A 25,746-nucleotide genomic window follows, 5' to 3' on the forward strand; every position below is an offset into this window, starting at 1 on the left:
TGTATCGAGCACTGAGGGAGCTATCTGGGCAAGTCAAAATAAACTCACAACCTGTGGGCTCCCATCTGTGGCAGGAGGAATACAGCAGTTAATTTTATTTCTTTACAGGATGTTTCCAAGGTCCGTCTGCCAAAGCGGTCCCAGAATGGCAAAAATAGATGATGATCATGTGAACAAATGATGAGATACACGAAAATTATGTGTCCACGAAACACTGCCGGATCGAGTGTCCTCAGAGCCCATCGTCTGACAACAACAGTCGAGTACAAGAAGCTGTAAAAGTCCTAAAAATTTATTCAGCCTGCTGGAACGCAAGAAGAACCCTAATAATCTGTTGAAACTTCTCAGAGTGCATCTACGGGGGAGCATTTCGAAAATATGTGCCCTACACAGACACTGAGAAAGACCGATCCAAGACTCGGTATTTAATTGGACAGGGAAAGGGAGAAGAGGGGAGCCAGGGGACAAGGCAAAGGGGCAGATGAGGTAGAATCTATGATCTGAGCATCTTTTCCTTTCTACTGGAAAACAAGACTGTGGGCTCAGTGCCTGCAGACATGAGTTGAGCTCATATTAATTAGTGGGCTTGAAAGACAATATGGGGAGCTTTAGTGTTGCAAGTTATTGACATACTGTTGCGCTGCTGTGTACACTGAAAACTTTTTTAAATATGTTGTGCATCTTGCTAATTTGATAGGTTCAGAGTGAATCAATCAAGCAATGATGGTAACTTCTGTGTGATTTGGATAGATGCAGCTATATTTGTGGATCTAGACAGGTGTGTCATTCACTTCAGTTCTGTCACAGCTATATTTGCTGCTTCCTGCAAGTGGTGTTTTTATAGTAGCAAATTAAATAATTGCACTTAAGGGACATTAGGAATAGATGAACTCTCAGTAACTTCTCCCAAGGATCAATACCAGCTCATTTGTTGCCTGTAGCAATGAAGATACCAAACAAAATAAACATATTTCTATAAACATTAATGTTACTCTAAAGGCCCACAGGCTTTTCCACAGCAGTCAAGGCAGTAGTACACTTTAAGCCTGTCTGAAACACAAATATGCAATCAGGGAGTTTTGGATGTAAAAGGAACAGTTCCGCCTGACAGGTACGCTGCAGACAAATGCAGAAATGTGCAGTTAAATCCAGGAGAGTGAGATGTTTATCTGAAGCAGGTTGTTGCATGAGTTATGGGACAAAAAATGTTATTGTGATGCTCATGATTAAAGGAGTAAAAGATGGCCATAAAAGAAACTGAATGTGCTTGTCATGGGCAATTACTTGACTGGATAAAATGTGTGTGATCATGAGTTGGCATGGTAGTCCTCAGAGACGAATCATCGATTCAAAACACGACACAAAGACTGAGCCAGGAGATCAGGTCACATTTCTTAAATAATTTAATTGCAAAAGGGTCTTTTAAAAATATTTCTACAAGAATGCATCATTTTTTTTTTAGTAATTTGTTGTGTATGTCTGCATCATTAAATACATCTCAATGCTTTTCCCAAAAAAAAAAAAAACCCAGAAGAATTAACAATTACATTTTCTCTTTTCCTCTCCCCGTATCACCTCCCCACCCCCCAAATTTCACTAAACATGTACAGTACTCTCAGGAAAACATGTCACTTACATTTAATGAAGCGGGTTTTTGCAGTGACCGAAAAAAATGTGTGCTGAACTTGTTAGAAGACAGAAGAAGAGACAGTACTGTATACATTTATTCCAACAGACAAACAGAAGTAAAGGAAAAGCTAGAGAGAGTCGGAACTGAGGATGGGTTGAATCCACGATGATCAGCAGAGGATGTAAAATGGGGAAAGAAAGGTGTAAGGAATGTTAGGATAGTCTGAATCCTATTGGCACACAAATATATAACAACTGGCAAAGCCTAAACACTGCTGATCAAACTGTTTTTGTATATAATGCTCTCTCTCACACACACAAGCTCACATAAACGCAATCCATCTTAATTTCAGCGACATGCAGTCAGATGGATGAACAAAAAACACAGGAGAGCAAGTTTCTTTCCCCCTCTGTGAACGTTAAATATGAAACACTCTCATGAATGTGTGAAAAATCCACTTAAAGATTAATTGTTTGCAGTTGAAGTGGTGGCGGTTTAATCTTTTAAATATGTGCAACGCTGCCAGTTGAGCTCATCACTCATGGCGAGTTGACTTTGGTGAACAACTCCAGACCCCAGAACACCATGTGCACCTCATCAGTAGTTGATGCAAGCTCCAAACTGCCATTTCTCATGAGTGGGCATGTCTGCCATCTGATTGTATTTAGCCCCTTTCTTCCCCCTCCGTTTTTTTCTCTATTTTTATGCTCATCAACTGTGTCTTGTTTGGTGCCACATGCGAGTTTGCAACAGAGGGGCTTAGCTGATTGAATGATTGAGCCGAGAGGAGGACGAGGCAGCAACGTAGCGTATTCTCAAGAAACTTTAGGCAAAAGTGAGATCCTGATTGCATTAATTCTGCTCCTCTGTGATTTCCAAATGGGGCACTTTTTCCAATCAAAATGCCGTTTTGCTTTGGAGGGAATCAAATTATTTGCGCAGACTGAAATGTTGTTGCCAATACTCCTGATTCGGAGCGGTCATGTGATAAATATGAGCTGATCACTTTGAGGAAAATGATAGGAAGAAAGGAAGTGAGACTCATTTAATGTATTGTACACAACTGTTAAACCACTACTTGATTGTGTACTACAACTGTTACAGGTTAGTAAGCCCTTCATAGAGTGTACTAGCAGTAATGAAAACATCTGCATGTGGAATAAGAAGAAACAATGTAAAATAGGAAACACACTGTTGTTTTGCATAATATCCTCCTCTTTTGGAGGAACTTAAGAGAGGCTGACAAACTAGTGAGAAGCACTGCATGGAAGCTAACTTCACCTTTTCATTGCGCACTGAAATAATATTCACATATTGCATTGATAAGCTCCAACCCAAACAATATGGAGACTGTCAAGAAAATCACACCAGAGATGCAGCCGCAGTTCCTTAATCCTACCACCTTCAAACACGCGCTCAAATAGCACGGTCTCAGTGATGCAGCTGCTATCGGTTAAGATGAGGGCTGGCTGCCGATTTTGACTGTCTGCATGCCAAGGCTGTTGATCCTGCACTGTACTAATCACGCAGCAGCCCGAGCAGAGACAGGATGATTGCAGGCCAGACAGGAAATGAAGAGAGATAATGATAGGTCAGCCTGCCTTATGTCTGCGCTTGCTGCATGCTCATATTAATCGACCTAGCAGACCAGTAGGCTTCTCCTCAGACAGCTTTCAATCTTTCAGTTTATTTATTTGACAATGGACATTAATCAACCTTTAAAAACACGTACCCTGATTCGCCAAAATGGGTCATTTTCATCGGCTGATGTCATCAGGCATCCAAAATTAATATAAAGATTCCTTTTTCAGGGGTGGCAAACTGCAGCTCGTGTGATGGAGCTCCACCTGCAAGCAAACCGGAATGCTTGGCAGGTGGGCCGACTAGTTTGACACGACATTATCTCCGAACCGTCTCCCTAATAACCTCTTCACAGTCCTACATAATGTGGGTTGAACTACATTTGAGTTGTTTGCAGGAGTCGGAAATAATGTGCCCGGAAGACGATTAGTAACAGTTCAATGCTTCACAAATGCTCTTTATGTTGGGAATGAGAATGGATCGGGGAAGTTGCAGCTCAGGTGGCGCACACAAATTTTAGCACGCCTACGCAAACTCAGACAACAATGTGTGCGAGCAAAGAAAAAAAGGGTGGCACGTCATTACCGACGGTCTAACCATGGGCGGTGTTCATCTCTTCCATTCTACTTCCAACTTTCCCTCTTCTCTCCCATCGTCCTTCTCTGATAATTTCACTCTGAATCAAACATTTCACAACGACACTCCCGTTTTGTCAAAACACCATTTTTTTTTTTGTTTTGTTATTTATCTTATTTTTTGTTACAAAACATGTACAGGCTGTTTAGAACAACAACAAAAATACAATATCCAATTTATATGCAATTTCTTTTAGTTTAATAATCATCAATTCAATAGGTGAAATCCTCTTGGAGTTTCTCTTCCTTCTGATTGTTCCAAGTCCACTGTCCCAAACAACCTAAAGTCCATCTGTGTTGGTGTTGGTGGCGGCGGTGGTGGGGGGTGTGGGTCGGTGGGCGAGGTACAAATAAATACATAGGGCAGGATGTCAAAAAATTAAAACAAGGATTTTGATTATTTCTAAATCCAGATAATATTAAGTTGAAATTAAAGTGTTCATCATGGTTGCTCTCAGTTTCTGCATGATACATATATATTGACATACATATATATGTATGTCCATATATATATATGTATGTGTGTGTGTGTGTGTGTGTGTGTGTGTGTGTGTGTGTGTGTGTGTGTGTGTGTGTGTGTGTGTGTGTGTGTGTGTGTGTGTAAGTCCAAAGTCCATTTTTTGGATTCAATAAAAAAGAATGTTTAACAGTTGTCCACAGAATATAGAGTAATTGTTTCAGATATATTTGCTCCTTATCACAGTTCAGTTCATGCGTTAATTCTCCATGGTGGCAAATAGCGGAAGCTGTATTGTACAGTATACTTGTGTGCAACTTGACACACCCGCACATCCAGGCACGCTTCATCACACATACGCGCACGCATACACGCATACAAAAAATGCACACAAAAGGCCAAGGGGTCTGTCTATATTGTTGCCACAGTCCTTGTCTCCCCCATAATCACATCAAGTGTCCAGCAGGGGAAGGAGGGAGGGGGGGTACTTCAGTTTGACCGGCCATTTTGAAACTACAAATCTCCCACAAAAGGTGTGTAAGAAAGCAAAAAAAAAAAAAAATGTAGTGTGGACAAACAAAAATAAGAACATTTTTATGTGTAAAAACACAGCTGATGAGCAGGTGTTCCCGAACTGTGGAACTATCCTGAGTCACCGCAGGTCAGAGCGAAGAGGTCGTCAGGTGACCTGTTGAAGATCCAGCAGCCACAACACAAGCATCCAAAAAAATGCGGCTGCCCGACTTTGACCTTCTTGACCTCTTTATCCTCTTGACCTTTGACCGCAGCCCATCTTATCTCCTCCTCCACCACCTCACCCTTTCTCCAGCAAGTGCCCTTTTACATAACGCACCTTCAATATGAAGATGGAGAACAACACACGTGCACAATAAAACAACTTCTATCAGGGGAAGAATTGTCCTCTATCTCCTGTGGTCTGAATCACATCTGTTTTTATCCATTTATTTATTTTTTTATTTTTTGCCTTGTGTTGTGAAGACTTATTCACTTCACTATGCATTACAGCCAGCAGAGCCGGGTCGAGGCGTCAAGGGGAGGGGCTCTTGTGTGAGAATCAGAGCTCGACTATTCAGTTACATGACTAACTCCAACCTCACTAAAAACACACATGCATGCAAACATCAACCCACTCCAGAGCTGGTGAGGCACGCATGGGATATAAGGGGGGTAACTCTTTCTCCTCTTTCAAAAACACACAATTTCTGCTTGGATGGAAAAAGAAAAAATGACGAATAACAACAACAACAAAAAAAGCAGGAACAGGAAATGTAAGTGGTAATGAAATAAAGAAAAAAATATATTCAGAGGCACTGCAAGCCAGTTTCGTAGTGTCTAATTGGCAGAGATGGATCAGGCAGCTAGGGTTTTCCAGTGGCCCTCTCTGGCACAGTTTCTCCCCCTCTTTTCCTGTCTAGCTGTCCTTTGACTGCATCGGTCTGTGTCTCCCGCCGCTCACACCTGGACAGGAAGTGTTTGGTTCATCTGTAGTCTCATGTCCTGAATGCTACCAAGAATCTTCTTCTGATGGCCGGCCAACGTTACCCCTATTCGCAGCAAGTCCCTGTGGAACGAGAAGAAAAAAAAATAAGGACAGGTGGCCCAGTGATAAAAGAAAAAAAAACAAACAAAAGTAGACAAACATCACATGTTTGAAGGTGAAGTGCAAATTTCTCTTTTCGCCGCAAGTGAATGCACTTGCTACCGACCGGGAACAAGGGACAGGCGTCACCTTGGCAATCGCCCATGAAATGGCTTCCTGAGAGTATGTTAACAAAATGGGGACACTCATCCAGCTATCGTGAGCGTTAGTCCTTAATGTAGCGTACTTCTGTTACCCAGCAGGTGGGCAAGAGGAAGGGAGTCAAAAGGCCATAATGATAGTTAATGATTAAAGAGCAAACTTCACTACTGTGTGTGGCAGCTGGCAGATTTCACAGAGTCCACACCAGCCTGTCACTTTACCGGAAAAACAGCGAAGCAAAGATTCTTCATTTATTTATTTATTTATTTTTCGCATAATATTAGACAGATTACTCAGCTAGTAGCCTGTCATTCATACTTAGAATGGGTCTGTGTGTCAGCAAATCAGCTTTAAGCTACCCACTGTTGCACAGCATTCTTCATATATATAATATTATATACACACGTTTATGGGATGTGTGTGTGTGTGTGTGTGTGTGTGTGTGTGTGTGTGTGTGTGTGTGTGTGTGTGTGTGTGTGTGTGTGTGTGTAAACTAGTACATCAAAGACTGGAAAATGCAAATTAGTGTTTGAGCAAAGAACTCACACCAATATTTAATTGTTGACATACAGTTGACATTACTACACTCTTAAAAAGGCCTGGGAGAGCACACTGGCTTTGTTCGCCATTAATCAGACTGCATAATCTAATCACTGTGGCCATGTTGGTTTAACACTGCACAGTAATATCACGAGAACCTCTCTTTTCCGCTCGCTTGTTTGATTTCCCCAGTCGATAGCCGAGGACGTCGTCTGGGGCAGCGATTAGCTGGCTGCTGGGGCTGTGCCACTGTCTGCGTCCTCTGCTTTCACTCTCACACACACACAAACAGTGGATAATCTAATATTACACGCAGACACCATACACTCTGCTTGTCTGGTTGACATTGTGTCGCTGTCCATTTGAGAACAAAGGTGTGTACCTAAGTGGACAAACACACACATATGCACTGAGTATGTGCATGTGCGCGCGCACACACACACTCTGAGACACACATTCACACTGCACATCTGTCCTCTCTAGAGCCAAATCGGGGTGTATCACTGCAACTTCACACACATAAATGGTGTGTTTTTGTTTTTTTTTTCGCATTTCACTATCCCCATCAGCACAGCAACGGAGGATGAAATGATAATAAATGGCCACCATTAGAGGAATTACTGGCCATTAAGGGCAACACAGAGCCACAGTACACCACACCTGTCAGCCTAGCCAAATTGAAACAAATTACCCCCACCTCCATTGCCTATTATGTAGCTAATGAGAATGATTTATTTATCATAATAATCCCAATTCATTTATTTGCTCATCACTGGCCAACAATTTCCATGACTTCCATTGTATCATTTCCTGTTTGTAAGATGGGTCATCAAGTGGGGATCGTAGCTTAGGAAGCAGCTGCAAGATCTTGCAGAGACAGTTGCGTTATATTGGGAAATTGTGTATTGTTGATCTGATTTTTTTGCTGCTGATTACATGATCCTATCTATTCTGCCTATAAAGATTGGTCAATTATATTCCAAGTTGCAATAAAAGCATAGAAGATGTTATGTAGTTTTTTGATTTCTTTGCCCTGGACGATCTTTCCCTCATCCTTCTTGGCTATTTATTTCACCCATATATCTCACATTTTGCTTTTTAAAATTAATGTTATAAGCGCTGAAAAATGCTATGCAAAAAAGCCTGATACTGTATATCTTCAAGGGAAGGTTTGTTTTTATAGCACAATAACTGCATTTGCACTTGAATGTCTGCTTAATGTGCTACCACGGTAAAATGTGCTTTATTTTGAATGCTTTGTATTTGTTTTGCATTTGACATATGTGTCTATCAGAGGCCACTTTCCCACATCTTATCATGTTTAATTTTGCCACAAAGCTATTTTTATTCCCCCAAGGTCAATCTGTATAGCACTAATTTGACTCTCAAACTCAGCCCAGTCAATCACTTGTTAGGCCTGATTAGCTCCACTCACTCTGCTGTCATCTGGGCCACCAGGTCAAAGGAAGCAAATCCGGCGTTGACGAAGTTGTCACGGTAGCGGCTCATCTTGATGGCATCCAGCCAGTCCCCCACAGTGGTGAAAGTGGTATAGTCTGGCACACAGCGGTCAAGCAAGGGCTGGGATACCCTACATCAGGAGAGGGGGAGGGACGAGAGAGAAAGAGAGACAGAGAGAGAGGGTTAAGGTCGTCACTCTGCTGCCTCTACCGGCCGGGCTCACCCCCAAATGCACCCCTGCCGAGCGCCACCTCTCCGTTTCTCTGCGTCTCCTCCTCTTTTTCTCCCCCTCTCCTCTCCTCTCCCCCTCGTCTCCTCTCCTCCACATGTAAGGAGTTGTGTGCAAGAGGTGGGAGGGGGGCGTACAGGGTGGGTGGGTGGGGGGCTGGGGCACTTTAATGACTGTGGAGAGACTGGCTGGAGGCTTGGGTGGTGGATGTTGGGGCTGCAGCTGGTGAGGCAAGGTGGTGTGTATTCACAGAGCGGGTATCAGAGCTCTATATCCACAATGTAATTGACAGAGAATCACTATAGCAGATTTTTGTTATTATTTTATACCATTACAACAACAAGTGTGGCATTAACAAAGTGAACATTGCACTAAGAACACCTGAATGCACTGATCTGGCAGCATGAGTGTGTAAAAATGCAGATTGTGCCATGTTTCCACCACAAACTCTCACAGAGCCTTTTCAACAGTTTTCCGCTTGTTTGTTGGTTCCAATTCTTCATGTTGCAAAATCATGTCAGTGTGTTGCGCTGGGACTGACGCGACAGAAAAGAAAACTTGAAATTCAATCTGTGCGGTTGTACTGAGTTGCACTTTTAAACCACGTACAAATGTGGTTTAAATCTGATCTGGGAAGATTGGATTCCGTGTGGTTTTGCTGGTCAGTTCAAATCAAATTTGGGTCGTCTGTACGAACATGAAGGTAACCAGCACGCTATAAGCCATATGCACTTTACCATATCATTTTTGCATTTACAGTACATTGAATAGGGTATTTCTGAATGTTTAGGCATACTATGTTTTTGGATCTCTACGCAACGTTGGTTTCACAAAAGGATGCATGCAGCAGAGTCCCATAGACGTGGAAAGACATTTTCGGAAAATGCTTCATAAAAAGGGATAAGCATCCGTGGAATGTAAACACAGATGTTGTTCACATGTGTGTGTGGTTGCACATTAGGACTGACTCATGATACTGTGGAAAAAATGACTCACAAAACCTACATGCGTGTTTGACTGCATTTCTTTGTGTATGAATGCATTTTGCTGTGTGACATTTCCTTAAACTGCTTAACTAAAAATTGCCTTTAGTGTATTTTGCACGTTCCTGCACACCTGTTGGCAGCCCAAAACGGCCTTTCTAAAAAATAAGCTAACCTCCTTTGCTGATCAATGCTGCAGATAGAGAGGGCCACCTTGGGAGTTTTAATAAAAGTGGCACAACAACTCAGAGTGAAGTAGAGCGGATGAACAAGAGAGGAGGCTGAGGTGGAGAGGAGGATGATGGGGAGGTGCAGGGAGGTGAAGGAGAAGAAACAGATGAGGGAGCAGGCAAAGAGAAAGAGCAGCACTGTCTCCTCTCCTCTCTGCTCTGTTGAACCCTGTCATCCTTTTTGATGGCATTAGATTCATTAACAATTAAAAGAGGAATGGAGAGAGAAAGAAGGAGGAAAGAGAAAAGGCATGGAGGGGGAGTTAATAACAGTGATACAGAGGCTCCATTGAGTGGTGTAGATGGAGTGATTTTTAATAAGGCCTGTGCTTCGGAGCCTGAGGCCTTGGGTTGTCGTTAACACCAGACTCTGGCTTCTCTTAATGGACTATTGTTGGTCTTGCTTCGCTAAAGTTGGGTCAAGAATATTGCAGGCCACATGTGAGGAATGCGCAGAAACACACCAGGAAAGCTGGATAATACTGTGGGCAAGCTAGTGAGATTGCTATAGGCCAAGCCGTGATGGCGATGAATGATTAGGGCTCTCAGAGTGTCTCTTAAGGACTTTGGATGTGGTTGATGTCTGAGGTGCGAATCTCTGTATTTACAGAAGAAGCTTAACGGTAGAAAGTTAAACACATTTGCAGTTAAGTATATATAATAACATCACCAAAGGATTTTTATGTCAGACAGTGTTAGCTAACCTCCAGCCACCCTTCCGTGCCGACCAGGACGACTGCATCATCTCTCACTCTTCCCTTGTTAGGTTTGTCGGCAGGAGGCCACCTCTCCGCTGGCCCGTTTAAAATCTCGTTAGTGGCTAATTAAATGGCGCTCCTATCTCTTTTTTGCATCGCCTTAATCGAGCTAATTAACCGCAAGCCTAATCTTCTAAGAACGTCACTCCAGTGGCCAACCGAGACCCTGGTTTCCCCCATGAGCCCAACCCAGGATTGTCTGCGGCCCTCCCTCAAGACAGAAAGACCCTGATGCAGGGACAGATAGGTAGGTCACCCCCCCTCTCCTTGACGCTCCAACTCCACCACCTTCCATCCTCCAAATTCTCTCTAAGAAACAGGTTGCAAAGAAAGATAGTTCAGCTAAATGTAGATGTGACATCATTGATTGAGCTCCCGGTAGGTGGAGGGGCCGCTTTAAGGGTTTTATTGAGTGATGGTAATTTGGATTTGCATAATGGCTCAGCCTGCATTTGTGGGAACTTAAGAGTTGTATGGGAAGAAATCTGTGATTTATAAGCATTAAAAGGTTGTTACAGCTGAGTCAGAGTGACTCACATGCACTGTATCAACTTTGATAAGGGATATTTGCATTGTGTGTCGCTCAGGTGAATGGACTTAGCCAGCGCTCACATTTACTAATAAGTAAAGTGATTTAATTCAATAAACTAATTACATGTTACTACAGTCTATTACAAGCATCTTGCAAATCTCCTCCATGACATAACTTAAGAAAACCACAAAGAAAGCAATCCACACTAGTATTAATAATGTACATAATTAGACATTATTGATCTCTGTATATAAAACAGCACTCAACAAGAAACCTCAGGGAAACTATGAGATCCAACGTCACAAACAAAGCCTAGGACAGAACAAATGCGTATCTGCTTAGAAGTTTTGCTTGACAGGGCTTTCACACTGATTCTGAACTTGATGTGAACTACATACTTTTTCTATACTATGAGGAGGACTTACCCAGTGGACTGTGTGCTGTTGGTGACCACTTTGAGGCTGGCAGCATTGCGAATAAGCTTATCCAGCGTGGCCACAATCTGGGTGAATTTGGGTCGCAGGTTCCTTTCTTTCACCCAGCAGTCCAACATGAGTTGGTGTAGGGCCGTGGGGCAGTCCATGGGTGGGGGCAGTCGATAGTCCTGCTCCACAGCGTTTATCACCTGAGGAAGGACAACAGAGAAATCACAATCACTTCTAATCACCGAGTGTGGTGTAGAGGGAGGACGGACAACACGGGTAAAGAGATGGGTCGATGAAAAGGGCAAAGTAAGGGAGGGCAGAAGAGCTGTGGTGGGGAAATGATGGGAAAGTCAGAGGTAAAGGAGGAAAGAGCCTGAAGTTATGCATAGAAATATGAGCCAGAGTGGTAGGTGTGGGTGGGTATGTAAAGAGAAAGAGAATGACTTTTGACCGTGCATGGAAGAAAAAAATCATCATATCGTCTTACATCTTGATTGCTCATGTCCCAGTATGGTCGCTCGCCATATGACATTACTTCCCACATGACAATGCCGTAGCTCCACACGTCACTGGCCGAGGTGAACTTCCTATAGGCGATGGCCTCAGGAGCCGTCCAGCGAATGGGGATCTTTCCTCCCTGTGGATATGCGAATGAGTAGGTGAGCATGAAATACTGGAGGGATGGAGCACAAACACAGAGTCACACACATACAAGAGGGAGAGAGAGGGTGAGAAAAACACTCCAAGGGAAGCGCTGATGCACAACACATGGGTGCATGCCACAGAACACAAACACCACAAACACACACGAGGTTAGTCGCACGAATTATAGGAAAATGATATGTACAAACAAGTGAAATCTCAAGACTATTTAATGTGCTGCCTGCTGTATTTTTCAACATCAATACATCATCGTCAGTTTAGAATCCTTTTATAGACTGACAAGAAAAACTGAATTGCAGGCGATGATTGGTATCTCAAACTAGCAATGCCTCTCAAAGCAAAGAATTTACAAATTAACAACACAGCTTCTTGTCACCAAGAAACTTGTCATTTTTCACTCCCCCGATATTGCTGCAGGTCTTATTTTCTTTTGCAATGCTTAACTGGAAGTGACTTTTCTCTCACCCTAAATCCCAGCTGGGTTGCAATGGAAGAAGAGTGCCCTTTTCGTGTTTAAAAAGAAATCTAACTAAAAAGCACACAAACTAATATTGGAGGAGGCTGCCTATCTTTATAAAATGTTCACAATAATAGTCAAACTCAATGACAGCAGGAAAATTTCTGGATATCTGCTAGAGCTTTAAAACACAGCAGCATATCCGGATTAAGTGTAAAAAAATGTACATAGCCACCACAATATCCATAATTCGGCCCTTTGGAGGTATTATTGTGACTATAAAATTTCCTATATTCTGCAATAAATTTAACTGCGGTGATATGTTCGTTATTCTATTGTTTCAGCTGGTCCTATTTTCCACTTCCCTGTGCCAAAGTGACAAGAAGAAAAACTCCGTCTACCCAGATTGGTCATGCCATGTGGGAATAGACTTCAGAATTCATTTGTGAAAGTAGCTAAAATTAAATCAGCCACGATGTATTGATGTTAAAAAGTCGCAGGTGGCGCCTTTAAACGTAGACTTCAAACACGAACACATGAACAAAGAAACACATGCACACGTAACATCCATGCTGACTCACCAGTGAGCTGGTGTAGGTAGGATCTGTAGGGTCATCCTCGAGGAAACGGGACAGGCCAAAGTCAGAAACCTTACACACCAGATTACTGTTAACCAAGATATTACGGGCAGCCAGGTCTCTGTGCACGTAGTTCATGTCTGACAGGTACTTCATGCCTGCTGCGATACCGCGCAGCATGCCAACCAGCTGGATCACCGTGAACTGCCCGTCATTGAGCTGGCAAAGGAAGAGAGAGAGAGTGACAAGGATAAATCTGAATGTAGATAAAGGTTGCATGTTCAAAGGAATGCATGTTTATCCCTTATTTACATTTTTGGTCCTACTTTGCCTTCTATTTTCAATGTCTTACTTTCTTAGCATGTGTCCTCTTACTTCCATCATTTATCTGCTATCATTTCACACTCTAATGTCTTTCTCTATTCTGCCTGCCCATGTTCTATTCTCTCTTCTCTATATCGCCTTGTATCACTTCTTTTTCTCTGGGAGACAATGTATGATGTGACTTTGAAGCAGAGATTCATTGGAGGCTGAGCTCTTTTTAAATGTCACTAACTGCCTGAATGCAGCAGTTGTCAGATTTCCATTGTGGGCTCTGCAGCTGAGTTTAAAAAGACCTGTTAAGGCTCCAAAGAAAGTGAGACAACTAAAAAAGCAGATCAAGCAGATTTGGACGGGCTCATTTGTCCAATAGATATGCTAATGACACAATCACAAATACATGCTTTTTTAAGAGTAGCTAACATTGGAGCTATTTTTATCTGTTTGTGCCTGTTTTTGCTCACCCTTAGAAAGGAGTCCAATGCCCCATTCTCCATGAACTCGGTCACAATCATCACAGGTCGACTCTTGGTGACCACACCTTCCAGACGGATGATGTTGGGGTGGTCAAACTGGCCCATGATGGAAGCTTCGGACAGGAAGTCTCGCCTCTGGCGGTCAGTGTAGCCCACCTTGAGAGTCTTGATGGCTACAATGATCTCCCGACGGCCAGGCAGCTTCAGGCGACCACGGCACACCTCCCCAAACTCTCCTGCGAGAGCCCAGGTCAGACAGCCAGAAAAACAGCAAAAGAGGAGAGATGGAAGGACAGCGAGAGAAAAAGGGAGGGAAGAGAGGCATGATGGAAGAGTGGAGGAGAGTGGGGGAGAAGAGGGGAGAGGGGACAGTTAACTGGTTAGAACCAAGGAGCCAGGGAAGGGTAGCAGGAGGGGTGGGACAGGGGGAACTGCAAGAGAAGCCAGGACTCTAGGCCAGTCTCAAAGGATGGTGATGGAAGGGGTGCATACAGTGACTTTGTACTGTTAAGTCACGGATTAACAGACACAACACGGTGAGTGAGAGGCATGATGGCGGGATGTGGAGAGGTGTCGAACAGAATAAAACATGTTAAAATAAAACAAAAAAATGGGAAAAGCGAGATGACAGGATGAGTGAAGCTGAGGGGAACAGAGGAGAGGCGGGGAGGATAAGGGGGGGCAGTGCTAAGCTTCAGAGGGGTTGGGGAAGCGGGCGCATGAGGAGGAGATGGGTGGAGACAGAAGCTTGGGGGCTTTGGGGGTTGTGGACGCTTTACGTTTAGAGTCTACACCAAGCGTGTGCGAGAATGCAAGAACAAGTAGGCGATGAGAGTGATACATGTCAACACGGTGCAAAGGTGGAGGGGAAGTCATGGGGGAGAGGGCAAGGGATGGAGGGATGGATGGATGGATGGATGGAGGAAGGGGTAGAGGAGAGGAAGGGGACAGGGAAGACAGGGGTTGAAGGTTCGTCACTTTAAAGGCGAATGCTGGGAAGCGACGGGTTTCAAGTAGTAGCCTCAGCAGTAGAAGAGCTGTCGTAGTAGTAGTAGTAGTAGCAGTAGTAATGGTAGTAGCAGAAGCAGTAGTAGGGGATTCCCATCTCTGCCATCACAACGTCCTCCATTTTGGGTCAGATACATATGCTACAAAAACTCAATCTCACATGGACACAGTCCTGCAGCTTTTAAGCAGAGATATTACTTTCAAATATATCAAATACATAAAATATTTCACTGTCTACAACATCATGGTAGGGAGGGGTTCTAAAAAAAACAAAAAACAGGAAATACAACCACATAGTGGATGAGGTGTGCCCAAGACAAGGGTCTAATATAGTGATCAAGTAGAAGCCCTCTTTTTTTTTTTTTTTTACTAAGAGGTTCTCAAGATACTAAAAAGTGGACAGGGACAGAGACAGCCAATCCTGGACTACAAACAGTTAAATATCTTGTGCGCCTTCCAGAGGGATTAAATATTATAGAGGGATGCAGCAGATATATATTAGAGCCGTGTCTCTTGGAAATTGCTTTGTGTAACTGAACACATTCCACATTAAATAGTTTAACATAAGATAGACATTATCCATCTGACAAGCCTGTAGCATCTCTACATGGACTTTTAATAATAACAGTATGTCAGCAATGTACAAGTAAAATTATTTTACTAAACTCTACAGAAGTCAAATAGGGGTGACAGCTGAAATTGAATGCTTGGAATTTGGGAAGCCCATGTGCAAACACTCAAGAGTGTTTATCTGTACAATACGTTAAGAAATAGAAGGTCAACAAGTGTGCCAAAAAACATCAGCGCTGTAATTAGTACTGGGGGAGATAAGAGTAAACTCTCACACACACATGGGCTCAGACAGGATTAAAATCTCCCCTAGAGAAATAAATCCTATCTGTATGGGGCTATAGTGTTGTATTGTCCGAAATCTGCTTCCATTAGATTCAAGAAGATTTTTAATCAGTTAGAAATGACTGCTGTGTCATACTTAAACTAAATCAATTTCCATAAACTGCATTGCACAAGTTCCAGGATTGGGCTCTACTTTTTTAGGACATGGAAGAAATGATAATCCTCAATACAAAAAAGCTAATACAACTACTCTCAATGCACATGGCATGGTGAGGATGCTAGGACTGTGACTAACACTAACTTCAAGAGGATACAGCTAACAATGTTTTACACACAGGGGAGTGCTGGGGACATCTCTAAGACTGGAAAAGGATTCCTAAGAGGTGACGAGTGAGGTAGGGGAGGGAGCAAGAAGAGGGCTAGCGATGAATTGAGTGAAAGTACCGCTTGGTGTGAAGTCCTCTAACGGAATGGCCTGGAGGTGACTAGCAGTCTTCCCCCTGTAGCTCAGGAGCTTTGGTGGGTTACCTGCGCCAATGACCTCCTCGATCTTCACGCAGGACACATCAATCTCCTTGGCAAACTCGCGCACTGCCTCGTTGGGATCCTCATAGGTGAAGGGGTCAATGTAGACCTTCATTCCCGGCGTCACTATTGGGGATTCAGTGGCAAGAACAGGAAAGTGAATCTATGCTGCCAACCAAACTTTGAACAATAGATACAACTATGCAATGTAGTGAAAACTTAATTTTTTATCAATATGGTGTTGAGAAATGTAAGATCCTTCATAATTCTTTTGTGGTACATTTAAAGATCACGCTGGGAATACAGCTGTTTGAATGTAGAGTATGAATGTAGAGTAAAGCAAAAAGAATAAGGATCTTAGCAAAGAGACTTACTGTACTGCTGCAGTTTCTCTGTGTACTCTGACTCTGAACCATTTCTCTGCTTTCTGTTGGGAAAGATGAAAACACAAACTGAGTCACGTGGGTTCCACACAGCAGGGCCCAAATACTGGAAAGGAACAAAGGCGCAAGGAGAAAACAGATCCCTAATAATGCCTGGTGTAGCATGCAATCCAGTCACACCACGATGTGGCTTGGTGAAGATGTTTAGTCTCTTTTGAGCTGGCAGCAAGGGATACACTGATAAAGATTGTATCAATGCCAAGTGGTAAAATGATTCATACTTGGGGACTATAACGAGAGTCTAAACAAAAGGATATCATACCATTGTCTGAGGCAGCAAGTGAAAGCCATTCACTCTCGGTACCCCCAAAACGAGCAGCCGAGACAAAGGCTCAAACGGCAAGCTCAGCTGTCTTGCCTTTCTCGCCCTACAGACATCACACTGTTCATTTCAATTCAATCCAAATCTTGCTGTCTTGCCGTCATCCTGTCGTTCCATTCTATTCATTTATCCACATTTTTTTCTGTTTCACCCATGTCTCTAATTCTATATATCCTATCCTTCCTGCGTATGTCCCTCCTGCACTGTAGTGGGGGTGGGATGGGGTGCACAGATAGGGGGCTGGGTTGTTGAAATTACATGTTAATGCGCTTCCTTTGTTGTCTAACCAGTAACCGGGGCAAAAATACCCGATGGTGATTTGCATCTTATTTTAAATTCAAATTTTTGTTCTGGTATATGCTGAAGCTCTGTGTTTTGTATTATTACTATTTTCTCCTTCTTCTTCTGTGGCAGTCAGGGCAGCGGCTAAGCCAAGACCCTGAGAGAGACACAATGTAGCGGTGTGAAAATAGAAGAGAGCGAAGAGGCAGGAGGGAGAAGAGGAGGGGGATCCAGGGAGATTATTATTCAGTCTAGCGTGACCGATGCCCACGCTTGTCAGCCGCTGCCTGAACTGGATTGTGGAGGGACCCCAGTGGGTGCCAGTCAGCAGTGGGTGCCAACCTTTCACACATATATAAACACACGCACTGCATTTGCTGCTTGACAAATGAGTGGTATAAGGATAAACGAGTGTGGTTAGACCCAGCAGATGCAGTGTCAGACTTTTTGAAAGGTATGAGCAGCCGCTCGCGTCTTCCCAGTCAATTGGGCTCAGCAGACAGGGGCGCATCTGGGTTCTTTGTGGTCGGGCAATCGCACAGTTGATTTGGAGTGCTGGGCCATGAGGGCAGGCCTATCAGGCCCAACAGCTGCTCCACCATGCTGTGTCCAGTGAGAAAAGTAGCATTTTGGCCAAATCTGTTTACTATTTACAGATTCAGAAGGCTAATCTGGCATTCAGTGGCCTCACAGGTGGTGCAGCAATCAGCTGAGACTGTTCTGGGGTGGTTTGGAGGACATGCAAACAAAGCTGACATTTGAAGCTATCTCAGTTTTTGTTTTTTTTGTTTTTAACTTGAAGGAAAAACATTTTGCACAAATGTTTCTGTAAGTCCTTGCTGTTTTACCATTTTATGTAGAAGCATTTTGCCTCACTGTTATCCTATATTCATTCATGCTGCTCATTTACTCTTTTAGGAGTTGTATTTCTGACCTGAGGCAGACGATTGCAATGACCACCACAACAATGATGAAGACCAGTGTGGCGGTGGCTGATCCAACGATGAGTGGGAGCTGCTCCTGTAATGACTTCGGAGGGTCGGCTTTAGGGGTAAAAGAGAAAAAGTGGTCACAAAGAGAGCTTGTTGCAAACACACACTCACACTCGCTGCAATCCAATGTACAGCAGCCAAAGACCACATCACTGTGTGTACCATAAGTTTTACTACAGACATTTGTGCCTATTATAGCTCCTACAGAGTCATGCAGCATGCTTACATAAGTCAAATCATGCCCTTGTGTTCCTTAGGCTGTATTAAGAAAAATGTGGAGCAACTTGGGAATAATAAATACATTAATAAAGGCTGCAGGATTCTTTTACATTGTCTGCTCAGCAATGAGTACAGTGTAGCGGAAGAGTGAGGCTGATGCCGGTAAAGGTAGATTTTCATTAAATCACAAGTCACTTTATCTTTAAGAATTTCAGTTCCTTTCCATGAAAAATTGGTATATTGGCTTCTAACTCTGTAAGCTTTTGAGCCTCCATTATGTTCATAAGCTTATCCATAGCACTATCACAGAGGCATTGGTGCTAAGCCACAAATACCCCAATATATCCCTGGGTAATGAAGTAGATATGGGTATAACTTACTTTGCAGGTTGGTGCTAAAGTCGGCCGGGCTGCTGTATCGGCCATAACCAGCCACCGTTCTGGCTCGGACCTGGACCACATAAGGAGTACCAGCCTTGAGACCTTCGATGCGGGCGTTGCTCCGTTGAGCAGTCATGGTATGGGCAATGGCCTCACCCTGATCCTGCAAACAGAAAAGAAAGTGAGGAAAATACCACATTTGTTGCTATTCCACTCATCATAATCCCTTCTCTGATCCTCAACTTTTCTGCTACCATCCTAGGTGGGTGAAAAAACATACTGAGACAAGAGCAAGAGAGAAAAATTTAGAGACAGACTGTAGACGGTATGTTAATCTGACAGGAGAACACAACAAACAGATCTGAACAGAACTGAGTGCCTTTGTTCTTTCCCCAAGCCGGATCCAGTCACAACTCTGGGCCTCTAGAAAATACAGAGACTTTTTAATGCACAAATGAGAGAGGATGGGGCGGGTAAGAAGAAGGGCAAGAGGGGTTCAGAAAAGGGCAGAGCGAAATAAAAATATGGGAAAGGATTGTGCGGATAGAGGGGTGGGAAAAAAAGGGGGGAATAAGTAGAAGAGGATGATCACACAAGAATGGAAATGACTTGCCTCACAGCAACCATGTGTTTATCAGCAGAGGCATTGTTTTGCACATTTACAGAAACACAGATGAAACAGAGACCCATTCTAGTCAATGAAATTGGATTGAATTAGAGGCGTTCACTTACATTGCCGCTTACCTTCTCATGGTACTTAATCTCATAATCCAGAATGATTCCGTTGGGTTTCTCTGGAGGCAGCCAGGACAGGCTCATGGTGCTCGCTGTGGCCGCCATCAGGTGAACTGTGGGCACTGCAGATGGAGCTGCACAGGGCAAAACAAATAAAAGAAAATCCGCTTTATTTATCGTTTTCTGTGTTATGTCTTTTGAAGTTCCGTGCCCTTTGTGTGTCCACAGAAGCCCAAATACAAAGTCTTAGCCTGTGAGCTTTGTGAGAAGCTTTGGCCAATAGTTAGTATGCAGAGCCATTCTCCACTAATGCTCAAATTCTCCCTCCCAGAGTCCTAGGGGAAGGAGAGGAGATGTCTAATTCTCCTGTGACAAGAGAATCAAACAGCAAAACTGATGGACAAGTCTCTGGTACACACAGTTTCCTCTGTCAGTCATCAACTGCAGGCGAGCCGAGACTCAAACATACACAGATGTAGACTTTTCTTGCTGAACCAAAATCATATGCATTATGTGGTGTGTACACATGTACTGTACACATAGGAAAATGTTCATGCACTATACAGTTAGCATGCTTTATATAATATGTGCACAAATGTACATACATTGTTCTGTGGACACCAAATCACAGTGTGTAAAAAACACACTAGCACTCCACCCACTTTAGCTTTCCATGCTTTGTTCACATGTGCCTATTAACGGCCAACTGCTGTCTGCCTCCCTGTCTCTCTTTTCCTCTTTTCTAAGTTCAGGCTTGTTCTGTACCTCTGACTCAGCCCCTCTTCTCAGTCTACTGCTTTTTGTATCATAACATCCACGGTCTATCTATCACCAGTGGTACCTGCTCTTCAAAAGCAAAGTTTCTCGCTTTTTCCTGGACTCACGCAATCACCTTCTTGAATTTCCCTTTTTCCCCTTTAACAGTCCTCTCCAGCTTTTTTCTTTTCATCTTCTTTTTCAGCAACAAAGGCCTCCATCTCCTCTCTGACCCAGCTCCAGGTCATGGTGTCTCAGAATGAGCTAGGAAGAGGAGTAAAGTGTCCCGCTCCTCTCTGATCTCTGCACAACTGACTGATCACGACTTAAAGTAGGGGTGAATTTCAAATTGCCAGATGTCAGAAAAATTACAGACAATGGTTGACACCCACCATACAGCAGTGGAAAGGTGTGTGTATGTATATGTGCATTTGTGTGTGTCTGGACAGCATCCAACACGCAGTTCAGATAAAACATAAAACCTGCTTCAGTGTCTCTGTCTTCTCCACACCCGTGCTCACCCTGTTTTTGTTAAAAGCTCTTATAGCCCAAGTTTTAAGTTCTTTGATCCGCCTCCTTGCATTTCCTTTCTCCCCCTGCTGCTTGTGTTTGTGACCAGACAACCTTCTGTTTCTCTCTCTTTCTTTGCTGCCCAATCCTCTGCTCCCCTCCCCTGAGCATCACCCACCCCCCCCACCCCCCCGCCAGCCTCATCCATTCCATCTCTCCACGTCTCTTTCTCCCCAGAAGACAATACTTCCTTGGCAGATCCCCTGGTTACTCGAGCCAGGGGATTAGGGGCCCTCCTCCGGGAGAAGACGTTGCAGTATCCATGGAGGTGGCCCCTGGGGCTTATCACCACCCCACTATTTATTTTGCTTCTTAAAAGGTGAATGCGCATGCAGGCATGGTCTTGGGACTACACAAATAGATAATCTGATCACAGTCGATGCTCTCTTTCCCTGTCCTTTCCCTTCATCGCTCTCTCTGCACCCGACTGACCCCAAGCACCCAAGGGTGGACAGGGATCCCTGTCAGCCAAGTGCTAGACCCCTCATAAAACAATGACACCCTCACATAGGGCCTTGTGGGGCCTTGGGGTCCTACACCCACAAAGAGAAGGCATTCCTAAAGCATCTTTAGGAGCAGGAACACAAGGTTAGAGGTGAGGAGGACAAGGCCATGGAGAGAAGAGACGGGTGATGAGGGAGGAGCGAAGGATAATCCTTGCTGTTGTCTAAGTCTGCCGAAAGTGCAAATTTAACATAGCGGCTAAACACATCGAAGGCGCAGCTTAAGAACCCTGTGAGCTCCTCAATGAAGAGAGCAACTCACAAGGACAAAAGTGTAGCATAAGCTCCACTTTATTGAGGTCATTTAAGGTACACTGAACCTGCAAAAATGACTAAATTTCCAAAGTAATTGCAAAGCGATATGCTTACTTCCCAAAAAAATGTCTTAGAATCCAAAAATCATGAATCCTGATTATTATTTTAACATCCTAAATAAATAAAACATACCGTAGCTTATCACTCACTGCTCCTCTCACTTATTCTGTTTTTGTTTTTCAAACGTCTATACGTGAAATTATTTCATCTCAGCAGTGATTGCCACATTGGCCTAGATACTGTTGTTGCTGTGAGCCGGAGGAGTGGTGGGTTGGAACCAGTGGGCAGCTTGAATACTGAGGGTTCAACACTTTGAATACACACTGCCTCGCTATTGCTATTTACAGCGGTGTTAGTACAGAGCATGCTGTGGGCGTGTGAAAAAAGGTCCATTTCTAAGCTCATTCAGAAGAATGTCTTCCTTCTCAATCCCTGTTCAAAGGAAAATATGTAATATACTCCTACATGTATACAAGAAATTGATCTCTACTTCTTAAGTGCAGAATGCATTCTCTGACACTCCTTTGTATCTCTTTCCAGCCTTTGAACGCTGGCTTTGCCCACAAGTTCAATATTGAACTTTGACAGGTAGCCACGAGGCTGCAGCTGTACTTACCAGCCTGATTTGTGGTGATGTTCACTGCTGAAAACTGAGGTGTATAGGGGCTCTTGTTGGAGACACCGTTGACCGCCTGGATCTCGAAGCTGTACTGCGTGTGGGCTTGGAGGTTACGGACTGCCACGCGGCGCTGGGTCAAGCCCAGGTGGCGTGGTGAGATATCTACGTTGTCATCACACCGCGAGCACATTCCCCGTTCTGGAAGACACTTCTTACAGATAACGTTGTAGAAGACGTCATCTCGGCCGCCCAGGTCACGTGGCTCGCTCCACTCCAGCACGAGCGAGGTTTCGTTCACGCTGGAGATGACACTGCGTGGGGCAGATGGAACAGCTGCAAAAGAGAGGTAAAGCGTGGATGAGATGAGGAAAATAGGTTTGGAATGAGAATGAATTCAATCTCCTTGGACAATAGGTGTAAATAAATTTGCCTTGGTGACAGGACAGAGCATCCTGACAATAGACAAAGATTCATATTGGAAAACACAGTTTACATATCATTATACACACATACATTCATTACTCCTTAGCTACTATCAACACAATTCATGGCCCAAGAATTTTCCTTGTGCTGTGGTATTAGTACATTTCTCATGCATTAACTAGATCGTTTTTTTTCCCTTCCACATAATAAGAGACTGTTCCAGCAGTTCTTCAGAAAAAGGAGGACAGGAGTTCAAATTCAAATTGCATGCTTATTTCCACTGCGTGTCTGTGTATGTGTGTGTGTGTGTGTGTGTGTAAAGTGCTGAGGGCAACGAGCAAGACAAACTATTGGCAGAGCCCTAGCAATTCTTATCCAATTACCGAAGCCTTATCTCTCACTGTGCTGTGGGAGAATCAGTCCCCCACCCCAGCAACAGAAAAAAAAAAAAGCATCTCCTTCTCTCTTCACTATTGAATGAATTTGCTCCGATGTGTGTATGTTTTCTCTTAACGAAGGCAGCGCTACTAGAAAAATTGCTCTACTTTCTGCCTGTCGAGGGGCGGAGGCATCAAGAACACGCAGACTTTACAAGCAGGCGGGAGGAGGAGGAGCTGCATGATAAAGTTTTGAATAACGTTGGGAAAGCAAGCAGACTTGTTTGCCGTCCGTGTGGCACGGTGGGAACATTGTCCTGACAGCTTTTATCAGCCACTGACTGATAAAATTCAAACAAGGAAGTTTGAAGAACATTCACTACACAATTGAGAATTTTGTTTTATGGTTAGCAACACATTTGATTACTGTTTGAACATGATGTATGAACCGTGTTCTGATTTTGACAGGAGAAAAAAAAGGTTTTCATTAACAGAATTTAAAATTGTGACTTTAATACACGCTGATGCTGTATAGTCAGTAGAAGGATGTGTTGACTTACTTGTGCAGGGGGAGTCAGGTACATCTGTGTCTGAGCGGTAATAACCGTTTCGACAGGAACAAACACTGGCTGCTCCAGCGCTGGCACGGCTGTTGGCTGGGCACGGCAGGCAGAAGCCATCCCCTTGTTTGGACTTGAAGGTGCCAGGGCTGCAAGCTGATGGCAAGAGCGAGAAAGATGGGGAAAGACAACTGTGAATAACCATTTTGAATGGCGACATTGAACTCGGCGGTTTGAAAAGTAATCCTCAAGCAACGGGAATCTGTATAACAATTTCTACCATGTATCACAAACGGGCTGTGCTCTAATTCTGGAGTTTGGAGATAAAAATGGTTACAATGTTTTTTAAAATGATTCTGCATTTACACCCCCTGTCAAAAGTTTTAGGACACTGTCTCATTCAAATAAAGTCGAACCTGTCCTACAACTTTTGACAGGGGGTGTATTTCATCATATGGATGTGATCAGGGCAGGACTCTGATCATACATGTAAAGTTTCAGGTCGATTGGAGCATGTTCAGGGCATTTACACAGCCTTTGAAATTTCATGGTGAAGGATCAAAATTCCAGAGGCCGCCACGGACACGCCCTTTTACTTTGGAAAAAGATTTTAATAACTTTGGTTCATTAAGGCCTCCTCTATGTACTGGCCGAATTTGAGGTGATTTGGAGTTTACCCCTAGGAGGAGTTCGCTCTAGAAAAAAAAAGAAAAATGGGCAAAATCTGATATTCAACGCAAAATAGCTCACTTTCTGTTGGGTTTGGAATGTGGCTGTCACTGACTTTTTTGTTCAGCCGGATGTGCTGCATATGTGTACCAAATTTGGGAGATACACCCCCATCAAACGTTGGAGGACAGGTTCTACTTTATTTGAATGAGAAAGTGTCCTAAAACTTTTGACAGGGGGTGTATTTTGTGTGTTTAAATGTGTATGTATGTGCATATACTGATGATGAATGCATCTCTAGCAAACGCTTGCAGAAGAAGATTGGGCTTTCTGAGCAGCATGTGTCTGTTTGCTCATACAAGAAGGCTGTCAAACCCGAATTACATACATGTAGTCAAAGCGATTTCAGCTGAACTCAGTCTTTTGTGAAATTCATGTAAACAAACATGCAGGGAATCAGAGAGGCACACATGCCAATATATAAACATGGGTCTGTGAACAACTGTGCAAAGATAACTGTCTGTGCAGACACAGCGAATCCTTGAAACTTCAGTGCACTGTGTCAAGAGGCTTTTCTCCATAAAAGACTATGTGCATCTTTTTGCATTTTAAATCACTGTCATGCACAAAATTTAGTGTTTAGCTAAACTGGTTCTAGTAGCCAAGTTAATCAGATGAAAACGTCGGTACCCTTTGAAAATGCCCTCTCGCCATTTATAGCCGCTGTTTGGAAGTTTATAACTCGGGTGATAAGAAGCAGACATGCAGGGAAACTGTGACAGCAGCATTGTGATCCAGAACACTTTGGCTGGCTCCATATCTTTTGCAAACTGTCTCGTAAAAAGATGAATGAGTTTGCTGTGGTGCTTAATAAAAAGACAGGAGCAGGTAAGGCAGAGTTTACAAGGGCCAGTTGATTAGCTGACCCACTAGTGCGTTAGATCATCAATGCCAAGGACACACTGCAGCGTTTGTCCCTCTGAATGATAATTGTCACTGTATAGCTTCTGTGTTGGATTTATGCTCCCTGTTGACAACAAGGTTGGAGGTGAAATTTGCAGCAGATCACTTACTGCTCCTGCTGTTTTCCAGTTTGTGAAAGTTCAATATTAGCACAAATCCACCAGTTGGCTGCACCGTGTACATTAGCACTGAGTGTATTTGTTCTTAGATCATTAATCTGAGTCATCCACACCACTGGCTAACAGGAAGCACTGCTTGATAAACAGATAAGCAGTGACCTCGGGTTTCAGCAGGTGCTAGAACAGCTTCTTCTTCTTTGGGGATCGTGACCCGAGCAAGTTCATTTAAGTTCACATAAAACAAAGTAAACTCCAAGAAATTTTTCAACTCAGAGGGGATGTGAATATTGGTTTTTGAACATTAGCCTATCCAAAGATGTTGAGGAGTGTTTCCATTAAATGAGGCTACTTTTTTTTTCAGGAAAGGGTTGAAAGTGCTGATCAATCAATTCC

At 43.5% G+C, this 25,746-nt stretch overlaps 1 protein-coding gene across 12 annotated transcripts in view; it reads right to left on the reverse strand.

Moving 5' to 3' along the window:
- Positions 1–1,385: 1,385 nt before the first annotated feature.
- LOC110950787 (ephrin type-B receptor 3) overlaps positions 1,386–25,746 on the reverse strand; it is a 61,425-nt gene continuing 37,064 nt past the window's right edge. Inside the window, exons 4-16 of one of the 12 annotated variants that reach the window (XM_022193623.2) lie at positions 23,603–23,758; positions 22,240–22,575; positions 19,489–19,613; positions 18,745–18,907; positions 18,088–18,196; positions 16,481–16,533; positions 16,110–16,244; positions 13,707–13,954; positions 12,925–13,140; positions 11,711–11,860; positions 11,224–11,423; positions 8,041–8,196; positions 1,386–5,885 (exon numbers count right to left, since the gene is read on the reverse strand). In XM_022193623.2, coding sequence (XP_022049315.1) covers positions 5,777–5,885; positions 8,041–8,196; positions 11,224–11,423; positions 11,711–11,860; positions 12,925–13,140; positions 13,707–13,954; positions 16,110–16,244; positions 16,481–16,533; positions 18,088–18,196; positions 18,745–18,907; positions 19,489–19,613; positions 22,240–22,575; positions 23,603–23,758 — 2,156 coding nt within the window. In that variant the 3' untranslated portion in view covers positions 1,386–5,776. Of the gene's footprint in view, positions 5,886–8,040; positions 8,197–11,223; positions 11,424–11,710; positions 11,897–12,924; positions 13,141–13,706; positions 13,955–16,025; positions 16,245–16,480; positions 16,534–18,087; positions 18,197–18,744; positions 18,908–19,476; positions 19,614–22,239; positions 22,576–23,602; positions 23,759–25,746 lie in introns of all 12 variants that reach the window. The other 11 variants (XM_051947059.1, XM_022193564.2, XM_022193598.2 and 8 more) reach the window with 11 other exon arrangements.

The sequence above is a fragment of the Acanthochromis polyacanthus genome, chromosome 4 (assembly GCF_021347895.1).
Source record: "Acanthochromis polyacanthus isolate Apoly-LR-REF ecotype Palm Island chromosome 4, KAUST_Apoly_ChrSc, whole genome shotgun sequence".
NCBI classification, from domain to species: Eukaryota; Metazoa; Chordata; class Actinopteri; family Pomacentridae; genus Acanthochromis; species Acanthochromis polyacanthus.